The following is a 25,000-nucleotide window of genomic DNA, read 5'->3' on the forward strand; positions in this document are numbered from 1 at the left end:
AGCGGGAGGTACAGTACATTGAGTTCTTTTTACCGCCAAATGGATTTACCCCAAGCCAGTTCCCCGGCAAATATTGGTGGCGTTACGACCCGGGCTGTGGGGAGAGAGGGAGAGAGAGAGGAAGGGAGGAGAGGGAGTGGTAAAGAGAGCTAGAGGGAGCCAGCTTAGTGTTGGGTGGGTGGAGGGAAGCCATGGAGTGTGTGGGGGAGAGTAATATGTGGTCGCTGGTGATGGAAATGAGGCTGGTGGTGGTACGTTAGCCAGGGAGAGGAAGATGAGGGGAGAGGGGGAAGATGAGGGGAGAGGAGGAAGATGAGGGGAGAGGAAGATGAGGGAGGTTAGACGAAGGGCAGGGATGCCGCGTGGTGGAGAGGTGGACGCCTCGCCCGTGGATCCGCCTGGGGTGGAGGGTGTTGTGTGTGGGAGACGAAGGGGGTGGAAGTGGAGGACCTGGTGACTCGAGGTAGACCATACGGGGAGGTGGAGGGAGGATACACACACACACACACACACACACACCATATTGGGGAGACAGATGACCGGGAGTCTACAGGGGAAGGTTTGGTGAGAGAGAGAGAGAGAGAGAGAGAGAGAGAGAGAGAGAGAGAGAGAGAGAGAGAGAGAGAGAGAGAGAGAGGAGTAAACCGGTTCTCCTGCCATGTATAACGTGTTAGTACTATGAGCTTGAGCGCCGGATGTTATTTTTTTTACATTGCTGTGCTCAGCTGGCACTAGCGATAGTTGGCAACCTCCATTACGTCACGCCCATGGTTGCCCTCTGTTATTGTCACGTTTTGCACCTCGAGTCTCGCTCGATCAGCTGAGTGAATATCGTTATCTTAATTTTCACGTCGCATTAATTTGTATGGTGATTAATATTGATCATCATTAATAGCAGTTAGCTCACACCTAGATATTCGCCTTCTTTTTCATTATACATCTACACTGAAAATGATGTTACAGATAAATGATAAAGAGTAGATAAATGATAAAGAGTAGATAAATGATAAAGAGTAGATAAATGATAAAGAGTAGATAAATGATAAAGAGTAGATAAATGATAAAGAGTAGATAAATTGAACGAGTTGTACACCAGGAGAATCACATGACGCGAACGTGAGCGATGAACCGTCAGATTAACCCAGCAGCAGCAGCAGCAGGTCGCCAGCCGGAGCTGCAGATTCGGTAATCCTCGTAACTCCAGAATAAATCCGCACTAATACGTTACACCCATCTCTCAACCCCCCCCCCCCACCCCCCCGGTAACCCCCCATTTCCCCACCCCCCACCCACCTCTCTCCTCTTCTCACCCCCAGTCCGTCATCCGTGACCTGACCTCCTCCTCCCTCCCTCTCCTCCTTCCCCACCCTCCACAGTATACGCCTCTCAACTCCCCCCTTTTCCTCCCCTTCCCCCCGTCTCTCTCTGTCTCTGGGATGTAAGCCATGGAGGGTGAAATCTACAACAGACGGGGGGTAATACTGGATTAATTGAGGTGGAGAGAGGGGAGATGGAGGGAGGGGTGGGGTGGGGGGGGAAGGTCTCGTAACGAGGGATTTGACTCGGTAATGCCCCGCGGGGTGGGGAGGGAAGGGGGGTGGCAGATGATCGGTTCAGAGTCGATCATCCGATCATACCAAGTGTATATAGAGCGAGTGGACAGATATGATCCGGAGGTACGCGTGTAGCACACAGTGGGGGGTTGGGAGGGGTGAGGAGGCATAGAATCTAGCTCTGTGCTGCATTTTATATTTTTTTTGGAGAGAGAGAGAGAGAGAGAGAGAGAGAGAGAGAGAGAGAGAGAGAGAGAGAGAGAGAGAGAGAGAGAGACTGGAAACATGACAGAAAGATTAGAACGAGAGATGACCATACTAAACGATAAGGGGAAGAAAAAGTGACGGACAACGATATGAAGAGAGAACCTAAGGATATAAGCTCCCCCCATGGCAGGATTGTGAGAGTTGGGGTGAGAGTGATGGGGAGGGGGCATGTGCGCTCCCAAAATGAGTGGGGATGAGAGTGATGGGGAGGGGGCGTGTGTGCTCCCAAAATGAGTGGGGGTGAGTGTGATGGGGAGGGGGCGCGTGTGCTCCCAAAATGAGTGGGGGTGAGAGTGATTGGTGAGGGGGGGGCTTGTTCTCCCTCACGTCCTGGTTCACACCACTGAAACTGTTATAGTTGAGCAGTTTAAGACCAGGTAGTTTGAGACCATTAGGCAAATAATACGATGTAGTTTGACGTAATTTAGAATCATGATTAAGCACAGCTGTTCAGTCTTAAATTACATTGAATTATCATATTCATTCAGATTGAACGCGAAGCGAAGTAATCGTCTGGATTTTATCACTACCTTCAATATATATATATATATATATATATATATATATATACATATATATATATATATATATATATATATATATATATATATATATATATATATATATATATATATATATATATATATATTAACATGTGATTGTCCAAACAATCACATGTTTACCAGATGGCGTCCTAGCTTCGTCTCTTCGATGTATGTCAACTGACTGTTATATTTCTCTCTTGTGTCTCCCCTGATGATGTGATTATTACACGAAAGTGCACTTGGGAACTTTTCGTGTTTCATTTTCCCCGTGGACTCATAGGAATATCTTGATCACGCGCAAAATTGTGATCCTTTCCAACACACATATATATATATATATATATATATATATATATATATATATATATATATATATATATGTATATATATATATATATATATATATATATATATATATATATATATATATATATATATATATATATATATATATATGTGTGTGTGTATATATATATATATATATATATATATATATATATATATATATATATATATATATATATATATATGGTGTATTATGTTATGGTAAATCCAGGTGTAATACTTTTTTCTCTACGTGTGATCTGTAATCCTTGACTTGATTTATATATTTTTGGGTGTACTGCTTAATTCTCAGTATGTTATTTTTGTCGCGCTGCTGTTGGTGGAATGTTGTAGTTTGTATAGGCGAATTATTATAGTTACAAAGGGGGAGGGGAATTATTTAGATACAACGGGGAATTATTTTAGTTACAAGGGGGGGATTATTTTAGTTACAAGGGGGGAATTATTTTAGTTGCCAGGGGGGAATTATTTTAGTTACAAGGGAAGATTATTTTAGTTACATTATTTTAGTTACAAGGAGGGAATTATTTTAGTTACAAGAGGGAGGGGAGGGGGAATATATCTAGTGGTTTTATCAGTATGGTTTGAAGTGACTTGTGCGTTCCTGTGGAATATATATATATAACAAAGTGATGGGGAAAGCTCTCAAAAGTGTTACGTAATAGTGTACTTCTGTCGATGAGTATTTGCTGTGTTGCAGAGAAAACAGAAATAGTAAAAAGAACATGGAGAGCATGGTGTTACCACAGGGGGGAAAAAATTTTTTTTTGGTTTTGTTCAGGAACAGATAGACGCCAGCAGATTTTATTTATTCATTTATTCGCTTATTTATGTATTTATTTTTTATCAGCTCGTATAAAGTTACTGAAGATTGGCCCAACATAAAAGTTAAGAAAACACTGAATTGCAAGTACGAAAAAAAGAAATAACACTTGCTTGTTGGCTAATGTATTATATTTCTTTAAAAAAAGATAAAAAAAAGAGTCCATATGATATCTAGTCTGTACCTAAAGAAATAAATAAGGTTGTCTATTTAGGAAAGAAAAAATATTCCAATTTCTTCAGTCTGACGTGAAATTAAACGCATCGGAAATTTCTCTGTGATGCATTGAGAGGAAAGGGGGGGGGAGATGGTGTACCATGTAGCCATCTGTTGTCTGCCTGTCCTATGTACTCTCTCTCTCTCTCTCTCTCTCTCTCTCTCTCTCTCTCTCTCTCTCTCTCTCTCTCTCTCTCTCTCTCTCTCACGCAAGAGCCCTTCCCATCCCTCCCTCTCTCTCTCCTTCCCCTTTCCTCCCCTCTTCCTCACCTCGCCCGATCCTTCTGTAAGATAAATTTCAACATTACCAGCGTAGTAGCGTCCTCCTGCTGCAGCGTGGACACTCGTGTTCCATGTTGTTTTTAAGGAGCACGTCAGAGCGGAGAGCACGACCAACCAGTACGTGTGAACTGTGGGGTTTACCTCCCTACCTGCAGCTAGCCAGCCAAGCCAAGCCCAGTGGATGACTTCAGTGGGAATCATTATTTTTTTTTTCTCTCTCTGTCGCTGAATAAATAAGCTGAGAGAATTATGTATATACAAAAATGATTTTTTTTTTGGGGGGGTGGGTTTTAAAGAATGATAAAAGCTTATTATAGAGGATTTTCACTCGCATTTTGCGGGATGGGATTAGTTGCAAATAACATCACAGATTTTGATTATTTGAGAGGAGTACGTCGGGTCGGCGCTTGGTTGGGCAATACAGTAGGTTGGCGCGCGTGCCACACAGTGTTATGATAATGTTGTTATAATCATTATGGGTCAGAGCAACTCACCACAAGGAGGCGCTCAGGCCACCGGGTCCTTCTTGAGGGTGTTAGAGGAGGCGGAAGATCACCAGAGAGACACAGAATATCGGGGGTATCGTAGAAGTGGGAAAAGCGTATGGAATATTTGTGGGAAAGGCGTATGGAATATTTGTGGGAAAGGCGTATGGAATATTTGTGGGAAAGGCGTATGGAATATTTGTGGGAAAGGCGTATGTAATATTTGTGGGAAAGGCGTATGGAATATTTGTGGGACAGGCGTATGGAATATTTGTGGGAAAGGCGTATGGAATATTTGTGGGAAAGGCGTATGGGATATTTGTGAGAAAGGCGTATGGAATATTTGTGGGAATATTTTACGATTGAGTCTTCCCCTAGTTATATCTTGAAAAGTTAAACGTAGATATTTGTTTTTAGCGCAATCTTGCGTACACACACACACACACACACACACACACACACACACACACACACACACACACACACACACACACACCTTTTTGGAACCATCTACATCATGTGACGTGTATAAACCTATGTAGTGTGAGGTATGAATGCAAATTACGACAGGAAAACCATACTTCAGGGGATTTTGTATTTCTGGGCAAAATGCTTTTTTTTTTCTTCTGTTTCGTGACTATAATGTTACATAATGAAAGGCTTTTACAACGTAAATTTTAAACGTTGAATGTCGTGCGTGTTTTCTTGCGGTTGGATTGCGTCGAATGATTAAGAAATAAACATATGTTTATCTCGAGGCAAACTCGGGTTGATCAACTTACAAAATTAACTACTTAATTGTGGGATCTTAATCAGTCAATTAGATTGATTAACAGCCCATAAAATCCAGTCATTTAAATTGATTAATGGCCGATAAGTTGAATTAATTTGGAAATCGTAATTGAATTAACGCAGTTGATTGATAGGCGGAAAAAGTCAGGTTAACCACATCGTACTCTCTCAAACCACCTGAAATGCCATTTCCTTCTGGTATGGTCAGCCACTGCGACTACCACAGTGGTACGTGCGTTCGGGGGTCTCCCCACTGTGTGGTAAACGAACCAAGCACAGCGATTTCGTCAATTGATGTCTCGACGCCTGTGAAAATTTCATTCGGGGGAAAAAAAATATATATATACATGTATATTATACCTCACGTTAATTGGTCATAGATACTCATAAGTTTCCCCTGTGTGTGAGGAGATAGAGGGAAGGGAAAAGTCTCACATAACGTCAGTGGCTAGAGCGCGGAAGGAGCGAGTTAGCTAGCAGCTACCACAGCGGCGGTACTGGCGGGCTGGCGGGGCTGAATCCCGCCAGCCTGGCTATAATCTCCTCCAATCCCGCCCTCAAGTTATTATACGGGCCAGCGGTATGAGCCAGGCTACCCCCGCCCCACGACGGCCGCCTACATATACATGCCTACTGGCGAATTTTATACGCCTTGTTTATAATCATAAAGTTAGTATATATATATATATATATATATATATATATATATATATATATATATATATATATATATATATATATATATATATATATATATTCTCCCTAATCCACGGGAGATGAAACACGATGACTCCCTAAGTGCACTTTCGTGCGGTGATCACATCATCAGGGGAGATACAAGGAAGAGAAATGTCACAGTCGGTTGACATACAAGGAAGAGGCGTTAGCTAGGACGCCATTTGGTAAACTAGCGACTTAAAGACTTATAAACTCTATATAGCAGCTTTACACACACACACACACACACACACACACACACACACACACACACACACACCTCGTCAACCCTTCCCGTGACCCGAGGTCAGGTAGGGGGAGGGGGGGAGGAAGGGGGGGGCCCCCCTTGCGACAGATCACAGGACATAAACATAACTAAAACACTACCCGAGTTAGAGTGGAATTTACTCGTCCATAACCAGAGGCCATTTCCTTTATTTGCCGACTTAAATGGCCGCCATAAATTCCGGTATATTTCGCTCTTTAAATGTACTCTGGCCGTTCGTTCTTGCGTGCGTTATATATTTTACAGTCTTTGGGGGGGAGGGGATGGGGGGAGGGGGAGGAATCAGGGGGTTGTGTGGGGGAGGATGAGGGGAGAGGGAGAGGGAGAGAGGGGAGGATAGTGGGATGTGACGTCAGGGGAGAAAGGCAGGGAGTTACCTCAGTCAAGGGGCAGACAAGAGCTGAGGGAGAGTCCCTCGGGTCTTAGAGAGGCCAGAGCTACTAGACTTGAGTCTTGAGGCTTTTCGGTCCTAAGAAGACTGAATCATTAGGGTCCTTCTGTCCGTGAAAGACTGAATCATTATGGTCCTTCTGTCCTTAAAAGACTGAATCATTATGGTCCTTCTGTTCTTAAAAGACTGAATCATTTTCGTCCCTCTGTCATTTACAAGACCATGATGGATGGATCTCCCATCGTCTTTATCGTAACCTCCTCAAGAGCGCGTCACATGTATCTCCCTCCTCCACAATTTTTTCTGAAAGACCTTGTCTTTCAGAAGCGAATATAAGCCAACAGTCACTAACCCTCTCTCTCTCTCTCTCTCTCTCTCTCTCTCTCTCTCTCTCTCTCTCTCTCTCTCTCTCTCTCTCTCATATTATAAGGTATATCGCGCGTGTGCAACAACGCTTACATATTTTTTTTTATGATTTCTTTAATTTATTCTCTCTGAGATGTCTCATAAAGTGAGTTTTATAGATAGTAGGAGAGAGAGAGAGAGAGAGAGAGAGAGAGAGAGAGAGTCGACACATCTCCCGGAGCGTCACAATGACGGGATCTGAGTGACTCACAGATGAGTCGTGTCGTCGGTGTCAGACGAAGCCGAAGCCACGGCCGCGGCGTCTAATGCGATTACGGCAACTTAGGCTGCGCGTGTGGGGAGATGGGGTGGGGGCTGTGGGAGGGGAGAAGTGGGCGCCCCAACCCGTCCCGTCCCGTCCAAATTTGACGGTGACCCCCCCCCCCCCCCCACCCCGCCACACCTCCCCAAGTACTTTTCATTTTCATCTTCCGTTTCTTTTTCTTTCATTTTTTTTCTGTGTGTGTGTGTGTGTGTGTGTGTGTGTGTGGGAGGATGGTAGAGTGGCGTGTGAGCGGAGTTCCGTGGGTCAAGTAAAATAGTTTATCTTGTTTAGGATGTGTGTTTTGTTTGGTTCTGGATGTGGCTATATATATATATATATATATATATATATATATATATATATATATATATATATATATATATATATATATATATATATATATATATATATAAGATACTTATATGCAAATTAGTTGACGCGTAAAGTTGATTAAATTTTTCATCGTTCGGGGTCACTTGGGGTGGGGGAGGGGAGGGGAATGGTGGAGAAGAGCTGGTAGGACGTTGGTGGTGGAGTTGAGGGGATGGAGTGGTGGCGAAGTGTTGGCTGGATTTGGGATGGTGGAGGAATGTTGGCCAGGTGCTGGTGGAATGGTGGTGGTCGTTGGATATTTTGAGTCAGTTCCTTTATGCTTATCATTTATTCACATGGACGAGGTGCGTTCACAGTATCAACTCACTCTCCCATGGCTCTGTTCAGGGTTAACTCTCTCTCTCTCTCTCTCTCTCTCTCTCTCTCTCTCTCTCTCTCTCTCTCTCTCTCTCTCTCTCTCTCTCTCTCTCCACGAGTATGTTCAATACCAACGCACTCTCCTCCTCTCCCCGCGGATGCGTTTCGTATCGACAGACTCGCCCCTGAGTGTGTATGTGTGTGTGTGTGTGTGTGTGTGTGTGTGTGTGTGTGTACTTCAGGTTAACTTTATAATAGTGTTGACGGAGTACACACAACAGCGAGGCGGCCCGCCCCCCCACCACCTCCTCCTCCTCAGCCACCACACACCACACCCAACCCACCCAGTGGTCTGATCAAAGAAGTGCGTGATACACACAGGGAGGAACAATGTATTTTAAGTGGTTTACAATAGATTAGCGATGCACTTTCAGGGCCCGGCCCTTCTGCAAGTGCGCGCGCGCACACACACACACACACACACACACACACACACATATGCTTACCCCTTGGTAATGATAAGTCTTTCCGACTGATCCTCTGTGTTTGGGGATATACGATGCTGAACTTCAAGTGTGGGGGAGAGAGAGGGTTCAGGATGGATTGACTGTACAAAGGGGGTGCCAGGCCCTTTTGAAGGAAATGAATGCCATACTCCGAAAACAGAAGGAGAATTAAACTCCCTCCATTCCCCCCCTATCCTTGAATGAAACGGTGTAATACATTTTCGTCTGTGTGAAAGCGTTTGGAAGGGAAGGAGGGAGGGGAGCGAGTCGAGAGTCGCCATTTGAAGTACGTTTGTAGAGAGAGAGACTTATATGTTGCCATTGGAAGTATGCAAATTAGTGTATGTAGATTAACGTCTGACGAGAGAGCATTGGATATATTTTGCCTACGCTGTACATTATGAATAATGGTGATTATTGTTATTATTGTTGTGTTTGCTGTTGTTATGGAATCTGTATTGATATAAAACTGGGATACAATTATTCAAGGTTTGGGTTCCTCAGTGTTTGGGTATTATACGGCTTGACACCAGGGCCTCGAGTGTGCCCCAGGTGAGGTGGTTAATGTGTCAGAAGCAGTAGGTATGTGAAGCAGTAGGGCATGTGTGTGATGGAAGCAGTAGGGCGTGTGTGTGATGGAAGCAGTAGGGCGTGTGTGTGATGGAAGCAGTAGTGTGTATGTATGATAGAAGTAGTAGGGTATGTGACAGAAGCAGTAGGTATGTGATGGAAGCAGTAGGGTGTGTGTGTGATGGAAGCAGTAGGGCGTTTGTGTGATGGAAGCAGTAGGGTGTATGATAGAAGCAGTAAGATATGTGATAGAAGTAGGGTATGTGATGAAAGCAGTAGGGTGTGTGTGTGTGTGTGTGATGGAAACCTGACTGTGTATGCATGCTGTTTGATGCTTGCCTTAGTGTAAGGGACTTCACTGGTGGAACTGAAAACACGAACGATAGAGACGAAATGAGAAAAGGAGAGAGAGAGAGAGAGAGAGAGAGAGAGAGAGAGAGAGAGAGAGAGAGAGAGAGAGAGAGAGAGAGAGAGAGAGAGAGGACTGGACTGTGGGGACCACGCTGACGCAGGTGACCTCAGTGGTTTACCATCCACGTTCCCCATCTTTACGAACCCCTGTCCATGGTGTTGTTTCTAGACGTGATGTGATGGTGGTATGTGGTGATGTGGTATGTGGTGATGTGATGGTGGTATGTGGTGATGTGGTATGTGGTGATGTGGTGTGGTGGTGATGTGATGGTCCACACTGGTGCTGACAACTGCTCTGAGCACTTCATGAGGTCTGGCGATCCACTGGTGTGACTGTGGCAGCGTTGGGGCCAAAAGATGCATGTAACGTTTGCAATTACAGCATATCGCGTGATGGATATTAAAGAACACAGAATACGTAATCATTGGTTCATTCCCGGTGGTTCCCTGGTCCATTCCCAGGGGTTCCCGGCACACAGTATCTCTCTTTTCGTTTTACAAATGTACATAGGGCGCACAGACAGCGTTGGTAATGTATATAGATAGAAATGTACATAGGGCTCACAGACAGCGTTGGTAATGTATATAGATAGAAATGCAGATACATGAATGGCAGTAATTTCAGAGGCGGAATTTTAAACGTTGCATATAGATAGATATGGATGAAAGACCTGAATAATAACTGAATGGTAAATGAAATCGTGTTTAAATTCATGATATACGAGATAGGAATTTTCAGCCCAACTTGTACCATTGTAACAATATATATATATATATATATATATATATATATATATATATATATATATATATGTATATATATATATATATATATATATATATATATATATATATATATATATATATATATATATATATATATGTGTGTGTGTGTGTGTGTGTGTTTTATAGGGTTCTGTCGTAGTTGTATGCCAGAGAGAGAGTGAGAGTTTCTATAAACAGTTTTTAGGTGAAATTACCACCTCTCCTGGGAATACGGATTATTATTAAACTGTTCTCTCGCCCCCCAGGCTGTTGTAAACTGCCCCTGCAACTGCTGTGAAGAACTGTGTGTCTCTCTTGTGGGCCGCGCGGCGTGCCTGATGCCCAGCGTCTCTCTCTCTCTCTCTCTCTCTCTCTCTCTCTCTCTCTCTCTCTCTCTCTCTCTCTCTCTCTCTCTCTCTCTCTCTCTCTCTCTCCTTCCCAGTACTAGATGGTGGGGGTAGTTGTCTAATGGCTGGGAATGCCTGGCGGCGCATTGCACTCGGGAGGGGGAAAAAAAAAAAAGGAAATAATAATGGTCAGTTTTTGTGTACACTGACTGTTCCTTGGGCGTGTTCAGAGAAAACGTACTGAGGTCTTAAAGTAAAAAAAAGAAAAAAAATGGGAGTGATGTCACTGTAAAATGTTCAATGGGTTAGTTCTTTATAATCAACACTTGCGACCTAATGATGAATAACATCATCTAACATCACTTTCCCACTCCCGTCTCATCCAGTAATGATGTGTGTGTGAGAGAGAGAGAGAGAGAGAGAGAGAGAGAGAGAGAGAGAGAGAGAGAGAGAGAGAGAGAGAGAGAGAGAGAGAGAGAGAGAGATTTTGTTCAGCATGGCTTCCTCCCCTTTTCAGAGAGATTAAAGAAAACGTGATACAATAACAACAGACATGAGGAATAGCCCCTCCTCCCGCCCTGTAGCTGGCTCGCTCTCTCGCTCGCTCGCTCGCTTGCTCGTTCGCTCGTGTGGTTCTCCAAACACGAGGAGGAGACTCTCTCTCTCTCTCTCTCTCTCTCTCTCTCTCTCTCTCTCTCTCTCTCTCTCTCTCTCTCTGCCACAACCACCAGCGAACTCCCTCGTTACCGAACTCCGCCGGCTTCCCCCTCCCCCTTACCTCGAGTCTCGGAGGGTTTCAGAGTCGCGAGCAAAAAGAGAGACGCCAGGAGAGTCTCTGAGAGAGAGAGAGAGAGAGAGAGAGAGAGAGAGAGAGAGAGAGAGAGAGAGAGAGAGAGAGAGAGAGAAATGATCGACAGTTACGCCAGGGCAAAACGAGAAGAGGGCTGTAAAGAAAATGGGGGGGGGAAAAAAACACGGGTGTTGGTGGGGGCGGGAGAGAGGGAGGTGTATTACCAAGTGGGCCAATAGAAAACGAGGTGTAGAGTTGCAAGAAATGGGATTATAGTGTTATATCCTCAGTCGTGTTTGCCAGGTCAATAAGAAGAGGTGAGGGCTGCTTACTGCTCCGATATCCTGTGTGTGTCTGTGTCTGTGTGTGTGTTTATGTCGATGTGTGTGTGTCTGTGTCTGTGTCTGTGTTTGTGTCGATGTGTGTGTGTCTGTGTGTGTGTGTGTGTTAGTCGATGTGTGTGTGTGTGTCTCTGTGTCTGTCTGTCTGTCTGTTTCGTGGGGTAGGGAAAGGGAGAGGGGATATTGTAGAGTAAGTAAAGTGTAAAAATGAACTGTCAGGAAGCATGAGAGAGAGAGAGAGAGAGAGAGAGAGAGAGAGAGAGAGAGAGAGAGAGAGAGAGAGAGAGAGAGAGAGAGAGAGAAAGAGAGAGAGAGAGAGAGAGAGAGAGAGAGAGAGAGAGGGGGGGGGGGAGGGAGAGGGAGAGATGGAAGGGAAATCAAAAGCGACAGCAACATCCTGCCAATCTCTGGTATGTGTCGTGGGACGTGACGACGAGAAGGGGAGGGGAGCGGAGGGTGGACTCCCGTCCTGGGACGGGTTGTGGCTTGGGGGGAGGAGAGGACTCAGCGCTGGCTGGGAGAAGATAAGGAGAGAGAGAGAGAGAGAGAGAGAGAGAGAGAGAGAGAGAGAGAGAGAGAGCCTTGAGACCAACAGGATGATATATATATATATATATATATATATATATATATATATATATATATATATATATATATATATATATATATATATATATATTATCCCTGGGGATAGGGGATTAAGAATACTTCCCACGTATTCCCTGCGTGTCGTAGAAGGCGACTAAAAGGGGAGGGAGCGGGAGGCTGGAAATCCTCCCCTCTCGTTTTTTTTTAATTTTCCATAAGAAGGAACAGAGGGGGGCCAGGTGAGGATATTCCACAAAGGCCCAGTCCTCTGTTCTTATCGCTACCTCGCTAACGCGGGAAATGGCGAATAGTTTAAAAAAGAAAAAGAAAAAAAAAATATATATATATATATATTTGTGGTTGTTGCATGTTTGGTGATTCATCGATTATTTATTATTAAAGTCCCACTACGTATCCTCGATGCATTGAGTATTATTATTATTGTTATTATTATTTACTGATTTATAGAGAAGGTTGCCTGCATTGTGGAGTTGTCACTGATTTAAACTTACTTCTCGTGAATCATTGAAGTTTACGATTTACTAAGATGTTTGCGTATTGTATTGTTCACTGGTTCTCCTTCCTGCTTAGGGGGTCGTACTACCGTCGTGCTCAGGGGGTCGCACCGTCGTGCCCAAAGGCCGCACCGTCGTGCTCAGGGGGTCGTACCGTCGTGCTGAAGGAGTTTAAGCTCCTCAAGAATTGACTATATACCAGTATAACGAGGATGGGGTCCACCAGGAGTGGTATCCCAGTATATATGTACAAATACATTTAAGTCGGGAAAAGGAGAGCTGTTAAATGCCCTAAGATTACGGTTTAAATGCCCTAAGATTACGGTTTAAATGCCCTAAGATTACATATTCATTGCCCTCATACTACATGTTCAGTGCCCTCTTATTACATGTTAAATGCCCCCAGATTACATTTTGATTGCCACCGCTTACATATTAATGGCCTTCTTTACATTTTAAATGCCCCGCATTGGATGATAAATGCCCTCAGATTATACCATTTAACCAGTGATATACGAGCATTTTCCAGCGCCGTGATTGGCCGAACATTGACCCGTTATAGGTCGAATTGGCTACCTTGTCTGACCTTGAAGGTGGAGACGGGGAGAAAGGAAAAAAAAGAAAGTTCACCTCTTCATAATTAGATTCGTAACTTCTTAATGAAGTAAGACCTGACGGGATAAATCTGATTAATTAATCGGACTATAGTTTCTGTATGAACAACAGAACATGAACAGGGTTGCTTCCTAGGTGGAAAAATGTACGTGTGTGTGTGTGTGTGTGTGTGTGTGTGTACGTGTGTGTGTGTGTGTGTGTGTGTGTACGTGTGTGTGTGTGTGTGTGTGTGTACGTGTGTGTGTGTGTGTGTGTGTGTGTGTGTGTACGTGTGTGTGTGTGTGTGTGTGTGTGTGTACGTGTGTGTGTGTGTGTGTGTGTATTCTTTCCCAAGACGTGTTGGGGATCCTCCTTTCACACAGGAGGTCTTGGAACCTCTGGGAAGGTTCACACAGTCTTCGGGAACTGCCGACACCATAAGAATATCAGGTTTTCACAAATGCCAGCAAATTCTTTGTCATCCCCCCTCCCCTCCCCCTCCCCCTTTTTTTTTTTTCTAAGGACGTCTTACATGATGTCAAAGAAAGCATTACTCCTTTTTTGTTTCCCCGAAGAGCATTACTCCTTTTGTTTCCCCTCATGGTAGGATGCCCTTGATAAGGTTAAAGTCTAACCTAACTTTGACGTGATGTTCTTTATAAGGTCAGAGTGCCTTTTTTTTTTTTTCTTTTTTCCTCTCCTTCTGCAGGATGTCCTTTTATAAAGGTCAGAGACAATGTTATGACCTTAACCCGCCCTTGTGCGTAGGAAAATGCAATTTCATCATGTCATTTCTGCCTACGCTACGTTTTACCGGGAGGTAATATACCTCAACCTCCCTTTCCGAAGGATGCCTGGAACGTCGTCAGGGGTTCCAGCTCCTGGAAGGGAGAGAGAGAGAGAGAGAGAGAGAGACTCTGTGTAGCGTTGCGTCTCCATGTGATCCTTATGGCAAGATCTCCCTTCTCCCCAGACGTAGATTATGACTCTAATCCTTCAATGTCTCTTTCTCCTTCTGCAGGATGCTTGGGTCTTCGTGAGGGTCCCCGCCTCCTGCAGGAACCTCCTCCGGTCGTGTCCTTCCCCAACTCCCAGGGGACGTCCCTGAGCTGCACGGCCACGGCCACGCCCTCGCCGACCATCTCCTGGGTGACGGCCGACGGCGCGCGGGCCGAACTCGTGGGCGGACTTCGGGCCATCACGGGCAACCACGCCAACTCCACCCTCAGCCTCCTGCCCTTCCAGCCCGACCAGTACCGCCATGACCTCCACGCCGCCACCTACAGGTCAGCAGTCTCGGGGGGGAGTGGGGGGTTCATGAGATGTAAGGTCAAAGGCGAATCAGGTCATATCATTCGATGGGCGGTCCCGGTTGTGACCTTAGGTCAGAGGTTTTGTTCTTGAAGACTTCGATCTCTGGTTCCTCCTTCAGGTGGGCATGTTGTCGTGAATGGTTGTGTAGGAGAGAATCGCCATTTGACCTGAGGTGAGTCGTTAACGTTCTTGTTTGGCCGGTAGTTTGGGCTGGTCGCTTTCAGGGTTGTCAAAGGTTGGCAAATGACCCTTTCTGTGAGGTCATAGATGGTCTAGTCTGACGAGTCGTAAGGTAGGATTTCCACCCCCCCGTGATGTCGCTGGATGCTACTGTAGAAGGCAGAACGCCAAAACCAAGCACGACTCTTAGGGACGACCTTACGACTTTTGGGCATGGTGGTCTACCCTCGGACGTTAGCTCTTGAGGGTCGTACCGTAATGCCCAGGGGGTCGTACCGTCGTCGTGATCAAAGAGCCAGAGTATCGGATAACGTCGGACTCTCTATACTGAGCAAAACTCCAGCCACGTCGTGTTTGCTTTCAATAATTCTTATTTGCGCCGAGTAAAGCACAAAAAGGTAAAACGACTACTTTGTGGACTTAGAGATTAAAGATGAGTGTATATTGAGGTGAAGTAATGCTGTGCATGACGCTGGTGCGTGTGTGTGGTTGGCTGTGACCAGATCAGAGCTACGCTATGATTGGCCCGACTGTATGTGTGTGTGTGTGTGTGTGTGTGTGTATCCTTGCATCTGTTACCGCAACGTAATTTTACCGAGTAATTAAAAACTTCACCAAACCTAAATTTTTAGATTGATATTAACTGAAATAGATATTTTTTTTTTTCAAATGAAGGAATAAATTTTGAAGATATGATGCCTACATGGACCGTATCCTAAACATATTTAATTGAATGAGTGGAAAAATGTCAATGATATCGTGATGGTAGTACCGCGACATCTGGCCAATGGCATGATCCCGTGTGATGTAACCGCTTGTGTGACCATTGGCGAAATGGTTTTTCTAAATCCTTCACCGGCAACGAGCGCATCATTTAGCAAATTGATGATAAGTGGAAACAACATTTTCAGAATTATTCGTCGCGTCGTCTGCAGTAAGTCAGGTGTTGTATTCTTTAGAAATTTTGAGTTATTTCTGTATTTCCTAAAGTTTAAAGTTGGTCCAGGGATCATTTTATAGGCGTATTTCCCATTTGAATTTGTATTTTGATATTATGATATGTCACACAGGTGTTTGACTCGTTTAAATTTTCTTTAAACTGAGAGAGATCAGTTCTGAAAGTGAAACTCCCTTTCCAACATATTAATTGGTCAGATTCGCAATTTTTTTTATATTTTTTTTATTGAGATAAAGGATCATGGGGTCAATTATGTGTCTTTTATAAAGGCAAATGTCTCAATATATCCATTGACTTAAAGAACGTAAATTCGAGTCGTATTCTCTTAGAGGTCTTGCAACCGGTTCCTTAAAACGACATTTTTTTCCTGCATGTGGATGATATTATTATGGAAGGGAGTACGAACCACTGTGGAAATCTTATTTGCAGAGGCAGAAGCCAGGGAGAGAGAGAGAGAGAGAGAGAGAGAGAGAGAGAGAGAGAGAGAGAGAGAGAGAGAGAGAGAGAGGTATTACACATTACATTATGCATTGCCACATATTTACTCTTGGTGTCACGTCTCATCAGCACGAGATCGGACACGACCCTTCCCAACGGGTTTTGATTCATCCAGTTGTTCCACCCCGGAGGTTGCTTTGAGCATGTTGGCCCACCGGGCTAGCCAACACCTCACGAACCAGTCACTCGTCAGGCAACCAGTCAGCCGGCTCTGAGACGGTCAGCCAGTCCATTCATCATTCCTATACCCTCAGACTTTCAACTTTTTCTTCAACTCTCTTCTGAGAATTCTTCGCTATTTTACAGTTTTTCCCTCAGTTCCTATTTCCTGTGTCTCGTATTCCGTTTTTTTTTTATTTCTTTTTCTTCTCTTTACCTCCATTCTCTCAGTGATATGTTTATTTAGTATTCCGCGCTACCCAGTTTATCCCTTTGACGTTTTTAATCCGATATAACATTTTTATTCATGTACTTTCTCTCTCCTTTATCCAGTCTTTCGTATATATTTCCATCATTGCCCTCATTTTCGTTGTGTTTCTTATATACGAGGCTCTTTCCCTCTCCAAGTTCACCTATTGCTTGAATGTTTGGATATTTTCCTCTTTATCTTCAGTCAGTATTTTCCTTTTATCCTCATTCTTTCTCTTCTCCCTTCTTATCCCTCCTTTCCCACATCCTGTTCTATTTCCTCTCTCCATCCACCCTTTTATGTGCCCACCCCAGTTCTCATTTCCGTCTCTTGTGGCTTCGTATGTTTTGTGCGGCTTTCCGTCCCTCCAAATTAACCTCCAAAATTGTTTTCCTCCGTAACTCTGTCATCTTTTAGAATGCTTCACATGATGAGGAGTCGAAGGTCTCCTCACTCAGGTTCGCCAAGGTTTTATTAGATTGTCTCTTAGGGATTGTCAGGGTGTTTAAGGTTTGGTGTCTTATAAAGTTTATCGAATCGGCATTGAATTTCTCTCCTAAGTTTCTGTAATGCTTTATTTATCGTCGTCAGCGCAATTGCTTCGTTGGTTCGTTGTCACTGGTTCATTCACTCCTTAAACTCTCAGTTGTCCCGTGATGATTTCATCACTTCACTTTAGAATGAAGGTAGATGCTCACTGGTGCGTTAGCTTCGTTGCCCGTAATTTGCAAAATGTTTCATGTCTCATTAAAGAAGACGGGAGTGATATGGTATAGAGGGGGCGACGTGCTGTTGCTCGGATGAGCCATACAGTGTTTAGAGCATGTTTTCTTGGTCATCACTACTTATTATTGGTCTGTTTATTCATTGATGATAATGATGATGATTATAATTATAATGATAATAATCAAGGCTTTGAGGACTCCAATTAGATTCCTTCATTTATTTACTTGCAGCTGCATTCCTGGGTCCTTGAAGTTCTCTCTCTCTCTCTCTCTCTCTCTCTCTCTCTCTCTCTCTCTCTCTCTCTCTCTCTCTCTCTCTCTCTCTGCAAATTAGACTTGAATAGATTTGTGTCTGATTAAAGGAAAGAAAACTGGGCCATTGTTCTCTTGTTTTCGTACATTAATATATATATTTTTTACCCACCTTCGTTTGACGAGTGTCTCTGACGACCCAAGTATCCGTCCCATTATTTTCATAGCAAGTAATTCTTGAGTTCAAAGCATCTTTTTCATGGAAGAGGCTTTCTCATTACAATGTGTTTTCCTTTTTCTTTCTTTTTCTTTTTCCTCTGTGTATTTCATTTGTGTTTTAATCCATGAGATGAAAAGCAAGGTAGTGTAACGTATATTAGACTGTCTGCGCGACGCAGGATGTGCATGATTTAATAATGTTGCTTCCCAATTGCATGAATCAGTGTGTTACAGGGTGTGCATGATTCACTACGTTTCATGGTCTGTTTCATGATTCATTTACACGATTCAGAATGGCTCGCTCAAGTACACGGGGAGTATGGTTAATATATATATATATATATATATATATATATATATATATATATATATATATATATATATATAGTATGTTTCTCTAGGTTTATTATATTGCAGCAGGCGTATCACTTCCCTGTATGCTGTACGCCAGGTGTGTGGGCTAGGTGTGGTACATGACTCGGTATAGCCCAGTAGGTGTGTGGGTCAGGTGTGGTGCATGACCAGTATAGCCCAGCAGGTGTGTGGGTCAGGTGTGGTGCATGACCAGTATAGTCCAGCAGGTGTGTGGGTCAGGTGTGGTGCATGACCAGTATAGCCCAGCAGGTGTGTGATTCTCTGCTCTTCCTCTCCTCCCCCCACAGGTGCCTGGTGAGCAACACCGTTGGGACCATCACCTCCCGTCCCGTCTCCGTCAACGCCGGTGAGTCTGACTTGTTGAATGTGGCCTAGCTCTCTCTCTCTCTCTCTCTCTCTCTCTCTCTCTCTCTCTCTCTCTCTCTCTCTCTCTCTCTCTCTCTCTCTCTCTCTCTCTCTCCTCCCTCCCTCCCTCCCTCCCTCCCTCCCTCCCTCTCTCTCTCTCTCTCTCTCTCTCTCTCTCTCTCTCTCTCTCTCTCTCTCACTCATATTTTATCAGTTTTGACACATATCTGATTATCACTCATTGATCACTGTGTATTTGCTCGAAGTATATTACTGTATTTACATCCTGTAATGTCTTATAATTGTAATTTTACACTAGATTCCCATATTTTCTAACCAGAAAAGAAAGTCAGATGTGAAACGTAGGATCAGTTTTCTTTTTTTTTTTGGATACGATATATATTGGTAGATCTTACATGAGACTGTGGTTTGTGTAAACCTCAAGTGTGACAGTTGTTAAACCCTTGTTTTAACAGGGTTGTAGTTGTAGTTACTTAGTCCCATGATAGACAGGGAGGTATTCCTTACATCCTTAGTCTGTAGGAATAACGAACAACACTTCAGCACTGAATTACAGTGTGTATATATATATATATATATATATATATATATATATATATATATATATATATATATATATATATTTCTTTTTTTCATACTGTTCGCCATTTCCCGCGTTAGCGAGGCAGCATTCAGAACAGAGGAGTGGGCCTTTGAGGGAATATCCTCACCTGGCCCCTTCTCTGTTCCTTCTTTTGGAAAATTAAAAAAAGAGATGGGATTTCCAGTCCCCCCGCTCCCTCCCCTTTTAGTCGCCTACGACACGTGGGAAATATTCTTTCTCCCCTATCCCCAAGGATGATAAATAAATGAATAAACATATATATATATATATATATATATATATATATATATATATATATATATATATATATATATATATACTCTTCATGAAGTGGACTTAGAGATATATATCATATTTTTACTTTCCATAGCATAGTACGGATGTACGTGGGGTGCGTGTGGGTAGGGGGGGGGTCAACGACTTTTTACACAATATGTATTTTAGGTCGGGGGAAATTTAACGTTAGAATTGGTTGCATTTCGATGCGGGGGTTTAAAAAAAAACAAAAAAGGGTAAAAATTTATTTTTGAATGTAGAGTCACGCGTTTCCATTAATTTGAGACCCCCGTTACCTTTGTGCTGGTGACCCCCCTCCCCCCCACCTGGTCATCCTATGCCTTTAATTAAAGAATGTTAGGTTTAGGGAACGTATCAGGGGATGATGCTTTACTCTGAGAGAGAGAGAGAGAGAGAGAGAGAGAGAGAGAGAGAGAGAGAGAGAGAGAGAGAGAGAGAGACTATGTATACACACACACGGGAGAATCGTCAAAAGTATTATCCACTAACTTCCTTAAACTTGTGACGTCATCTGAATGGCCCTCAGTGATTGGCTTTCTGCTCCATGATACACACATGATAACAGAATCACCGGTTGATGATGTCATCTGTTTGATAACAGAATCACCGGTTGATGATGTCATCTGTTTGATAACGCATCGTGATGGGGGGGGGGGGAGAGGGGGGGGGGGGGGGATTATATACTTGAAAGTGCACGATCATAATTATATTTTGTTCCGTCTCGCTGGAAGGTAATTAATTTCTTCCTGATAATCATTAATATAACTCAATGACCCATATTCCCTTTCCTGGGTGTTTATATAAACTAATTAGTTGTAGTAATCAAGGCTCAACAACGGCTTTAGTTGGCAGGTTTGAGCCACAGTAATTAAGGGACGTTTTAATTAGCATCAGCAAAAGTTCCTTTTCTGAACAGGGTTGTTGTTATTATTATAAGTCGATCCTGAGTTATAATAGAGTTGTTATGGACGGTTGTAGAAGAACACGTTCAGCCTACAGGGGTATGTCTACAACCTCAGGGATGAACCACAACTACCGTGTACGAATAGTGTACTGGAGTCGTGTTCAAAGTGAGTACCGTTGTGTTCACGTACTGTACCGTCGTGCTCATGGATCGTACCGTCGTGCTCATGGATCGTACCGTCGTGCTCATGGATCGTACCGTCGTGCTCATGGATCGTACCGTCGTGCTCATGGATCATACCGTCGTGTTCATGGATCATACTGTCGTGTTCATGGATCATACCGTTGTGTTCATGGATCGTACCGTCGTGCTCAAGGATCGTACCGTCGTGTTCATGGACCGTACCGCCGTGTGGTGATGGTACGGGGAGAGATAGGGTGTGGTGTGGTGGGAGGTCAGAGTGAGAGAAACCCCACACTATGTGGCAAACCCTACTGCATCTGGCTGCCCACCAGTGTGCAGCAAAGTTTACCTTTAAGTTTAATTATGTTTGTAAGAGTGTTGATGGCGAGGGTGAAAAATTAAGCCAGTTTTAAGAGGTTTCCCCGTACCTGCTGAAATACCCAAAACCTGGGGTGTTTCAGCCGGCACTGGCAATATACGCCCTTAAACCCTCCAGCACGACGGTACGACTCCCTTGAGCACGACGCTTACGACCCCCATTGAGCACGACGCTACGACCCCCTTGATCACGACGCTACGACCCTTAGGTACGACAGATTGCCCCTTTGTCGTTACCTTATAAGTCGTGACGAAGGCCAGGATTTCATATATATATATATATGTATATGGGGTTACGATCTTTGTGGCAATGGGTCGTGTCGTCGTGCTTGAACACGCGCGCACGACGACCAAACCCGGAGACACGTCGCAACACAGCAACACAAAACTTAGTCGAGTAGATCAACCGGCGACACACTGGGAACACGGCGGGGGGGGCGATCAGAGCAACACAAGTGTTCAAGAAAACTCACTAAAAAAAAAGAAAAAAGAAAAAGAAAAGACTCTTATCAGGGCTGACGGCAAGAACACAGAGCGAGAACAACACAAACTGGGTAAACACGCAGCACAAACGGTATAGAAAACCCGCCGAGGAAATAAAAAAAAAAAAAGAAAAGAGAACAGAGCAATTCAGAGCTGGAATAAACCCCCTCCCCCCTTCCCCCCCCCACAATAAACCGAAATCAAACCCGAGACCAGAACCAACACAAACCAGAAAAGAAAAACCCGCGAAAGAATGACTCTCTGTCAAGAGATAAAACACAGGAAGGAAAATGACATCAACGCTAACTAACCCAGAATCACACACACACACACACACACACACACACACACACACAGGTGGACGCAAAGCATGAACGGTTTGCGAAGCTCCGTGTCTCTCTCTCTGTGAACCACAACGAACCATCGACTCCTTTTCTTCGACTCCCCGGTCGTCTGGCATCTGGAGGTCAGAGACCCTTTTAATTAACAGATGGGGGTCGGCCTCTGAGTCTTCCTTGTGTTTCTTGTGTTGTCTGCATCTTTGGTTCTTCCTCCCACACACACACACACACACACACACACAACACAGGCTTTCATCCTTCCTCAGATATCCTAGATGCATTCCTACCCCCAAAACACACCCGACCTGTTTGAACAAGGGTTCGACCCGTTTGAAGCAGGGCTGGGGGGATACTGTGAGGCCAGTGCTTCGAACTCCCTGGCAAACTTCAGAGGAATTATTCAGCATTTATATATATATATATATATATATATATATATATATATATATATATATATATATATATATATATATATATATAATTCTCCAACAGCCAGGATTCGAACCCAGGACCTTTTGTGGGTGTGTGACTATGTACCAGTGGTAGCCACAGGAAGGGTGTGAGGGGTAAGATTGCAACGAGAAGATGCGCGTTGTTCAGAGAACGGTTGGGAGGTAGGGAGAGAGAAGTGAAAAAGGAAAAATATGAAAGAAAACAGTACGAACGTCCCATAAGCACCGCTGTCAACAAACTATAGTCATGATATGAAACTCTTAAAAGTACCATATACAGTCAGCAGAAAACGGTAAGAGCTTAAAAGGATATAAAAGAGAGAACGACTGGAATAAAGAAGATACTGCTAGAAATGTCAAGAAAATGGGAAGGTCAAACGTAACACGAGAGAAAACGGGAGAGGGTTTTAGTACCTGTGTAACTACAGTGGTTTAAAAGTCCCACGTCAGCGATGCGCCCGTCCCATGAATAAGATAAGAGGCAAAGCCGAGCGTTCAGAGCAGAGATAACGAGGAAGTGGGTCGTGATGATAGTGGTGGAGACACAAGGGCGGGAACAGCGGTCGCCATTTGAAATGCACGCGCTCAACTTTGCGCCGAGGCTTTCCTGCGCGTGTTTCGCCATTCGTCCAGCCTTGTTGACGCCTGGTATACCTGGGGCGTATACAGCATGCGTGTGATGTTAAATGCACAAGGCATCTCTCAGGAGAGAGAGAGAGAGAGAGAGAGAGAGAGAGAGAGAGAGAGAGAGAGAGAGAGAGAGAGAGTGTTTAGGTGTCTGGGAGAAAGAAGAAAGAAGGAAAAAAAAAACAAAAGAAAGCTTTTATCTGGAAATAGATTGTGTTCACCAGAAGGCTAAAGCTACTGCTACTGCTGCTGCTGGCTGGGCTGGCTAGGGAGGCCTTTGTTGGCTTTTATATATTTATTTCGAGACTGAGAATTGTTGGTGTGGACGGTGTGTGTGTGTGTGTGTCGGGGGGAAGGTATCTGTACTACAGGAGAATGTGTCTATATGCGGACCATTTTGTACATACTGCGTCTTCTGAAGGAAACAATAATACATTTAATTTCTAACGTATGCACTTATATATATATATATATATATATATATATATATATATATATATATATATATATATATATATATATATATATATATATATATATAGCGTTACGTAACTCATAATCGCCAAATTGAATTTCCCAGTTGTAAATCATTTAGGTATTTTCATGACGTGTATATCAAGGTGGTCATCATTAGAGCGTTTATTAATAAACAGTTCAGCTAATTAAATGGAAAATATTGCGTAAGAAGTCATTAAATTAAAACATTTAATGGCGAAATGCATCGCTCGCTCATTTGACTTTATATGTATATATATATATATATATATATATATATATATATATATATATATATATATATATATGCTGCACTCGCTTGACCTCTTGTGTCATCATCGTCTGCTATTGTTATGGCCTTTAAGGGTCAGGTCACAGGTCATACCACTCGTCCATTGGGTCATACCGCCGTCAACGACTCGTACAACCTGCGTTCGTAAGGGTTGTGCTGGAGGGTCGCACCGTCGTGCTGGAGGGTCGTTCCGTCTCGTCAAGGGTCGTAGGTTCTCGTTCCGTCGTGTCTCGTAGGAGGTGGGGGAAGGTCGGTCGTCGTACGGAAGGTCGGTGGTCGTACCGTACCGTCGGGCTTCGCAGGTCGCGATTGGCGTCGTTAATCGTCCTTCAGGGGGGAGGGAGGAGGGAGAGAGACGTACTTGACGAGACACATGGCTCCTGGAACTCTGGACCTTCGTCTTTTCCTGGAATTTGGCTGGAGTCAGGTATTCATACGGGTCCCCTCCACCGCCAATCTTAATTTTGCAGATCAGGAATTCGCAGACGTAACGATCTTGCCAAATGTTTATATGTATATATATATATGTGTGTGTGTGTGTGTGTGTGTGTGATATTACAGAGTTCTTAAAAGCTATGTATATAGAGAATTATACAAATACTCCAGTTCTGAGAACGTAGAAAAATGCTCAAAACAAAATCTTGTTAATTTCTTTTTCGTGCAGAGGAATGGATTCAGCTCTCCGTAAGCCGCAAGTCTTTTTTTTCCCCCTTTTTTATATAAATAATGATTCTGTGAATCAGTAGTTTTTTTTTTGGATATTGAGCCCCAAAACACCGATGGAAATGTCGGATGACGCGTACATGTTTTGCATGCGCGAAGGGAGATATGGGTCTGGCTGGCTCCTCCTTCGTCTTCGTCCTCCTGTGGTCGCTGTGGGTCTTAGCGTAATTAAAAAAGCATTTGGCCCTAATTATAGGGCCTAATTACTGGAGATTTGAACGTCCAGGCTCCCACGCGGGAGATGGTGTGCAAGACGCAGCCGCTTCTGCTGTATACTGTGTGTGTGTGTGTGTGTGTGTGTGTGGGTCGTTGTGATGTTTTGTCAGAGGTGGTTGTCTGGTCGTCATGCTTAAAAGCCCTGCAGCACGACCCCTTGAGCACGACGGTACGACCCTTTGAGCACGACGGTACGACCGTTGAGCACGACGGTACGACC

The 25,000-nt window shown here is 43.9% G+C and overlaps 1 protein-coding gene across 9 annotated transcripts in view; it reads left to right on the forward strand.

Moving 5' to 3' along the window:
• LOC139763866 (cell adhesion molecule Dscam2-like) overlaps positions 1 to 25,000 on the forward strand; it is a 441,821-nt gene that overhangs the window by 195,541 nt on the left and 221,280 nt on the right. For all 9 annotated transcript variants that reach the window (XM_071690223.1, XM_071690218.1, XM_071690222.1 and 6 more), the window contains 2 exons: positions 14,511 to 14,775; positions 18,707 to 18,765. In XM_071690223.1, the coding sequence (XP_071546324.1) occupies positions 14,511 to 14,775; positions 18,707 to 18,765 (324 nt within the window). The remainder of the gene's footprint in view (positions 1 to 14,510; positions 14,776 to 18,706; positions 18,766 to 25,000) is intronic.

Source organism: Panulirus ornatus, chromosome 48 (assembly GCF_036320965.1).
Source record: "Panulirus ornatus isolate Po-2019 chromosome 48, ASM3632096v1, whole genome shotgun sequence".
NCBI lineage: Eukaryota > Metazoa > Arthropoda > Malacostraca > Decapoda > Palinuridae > Panulirus > Panulirus ornatus.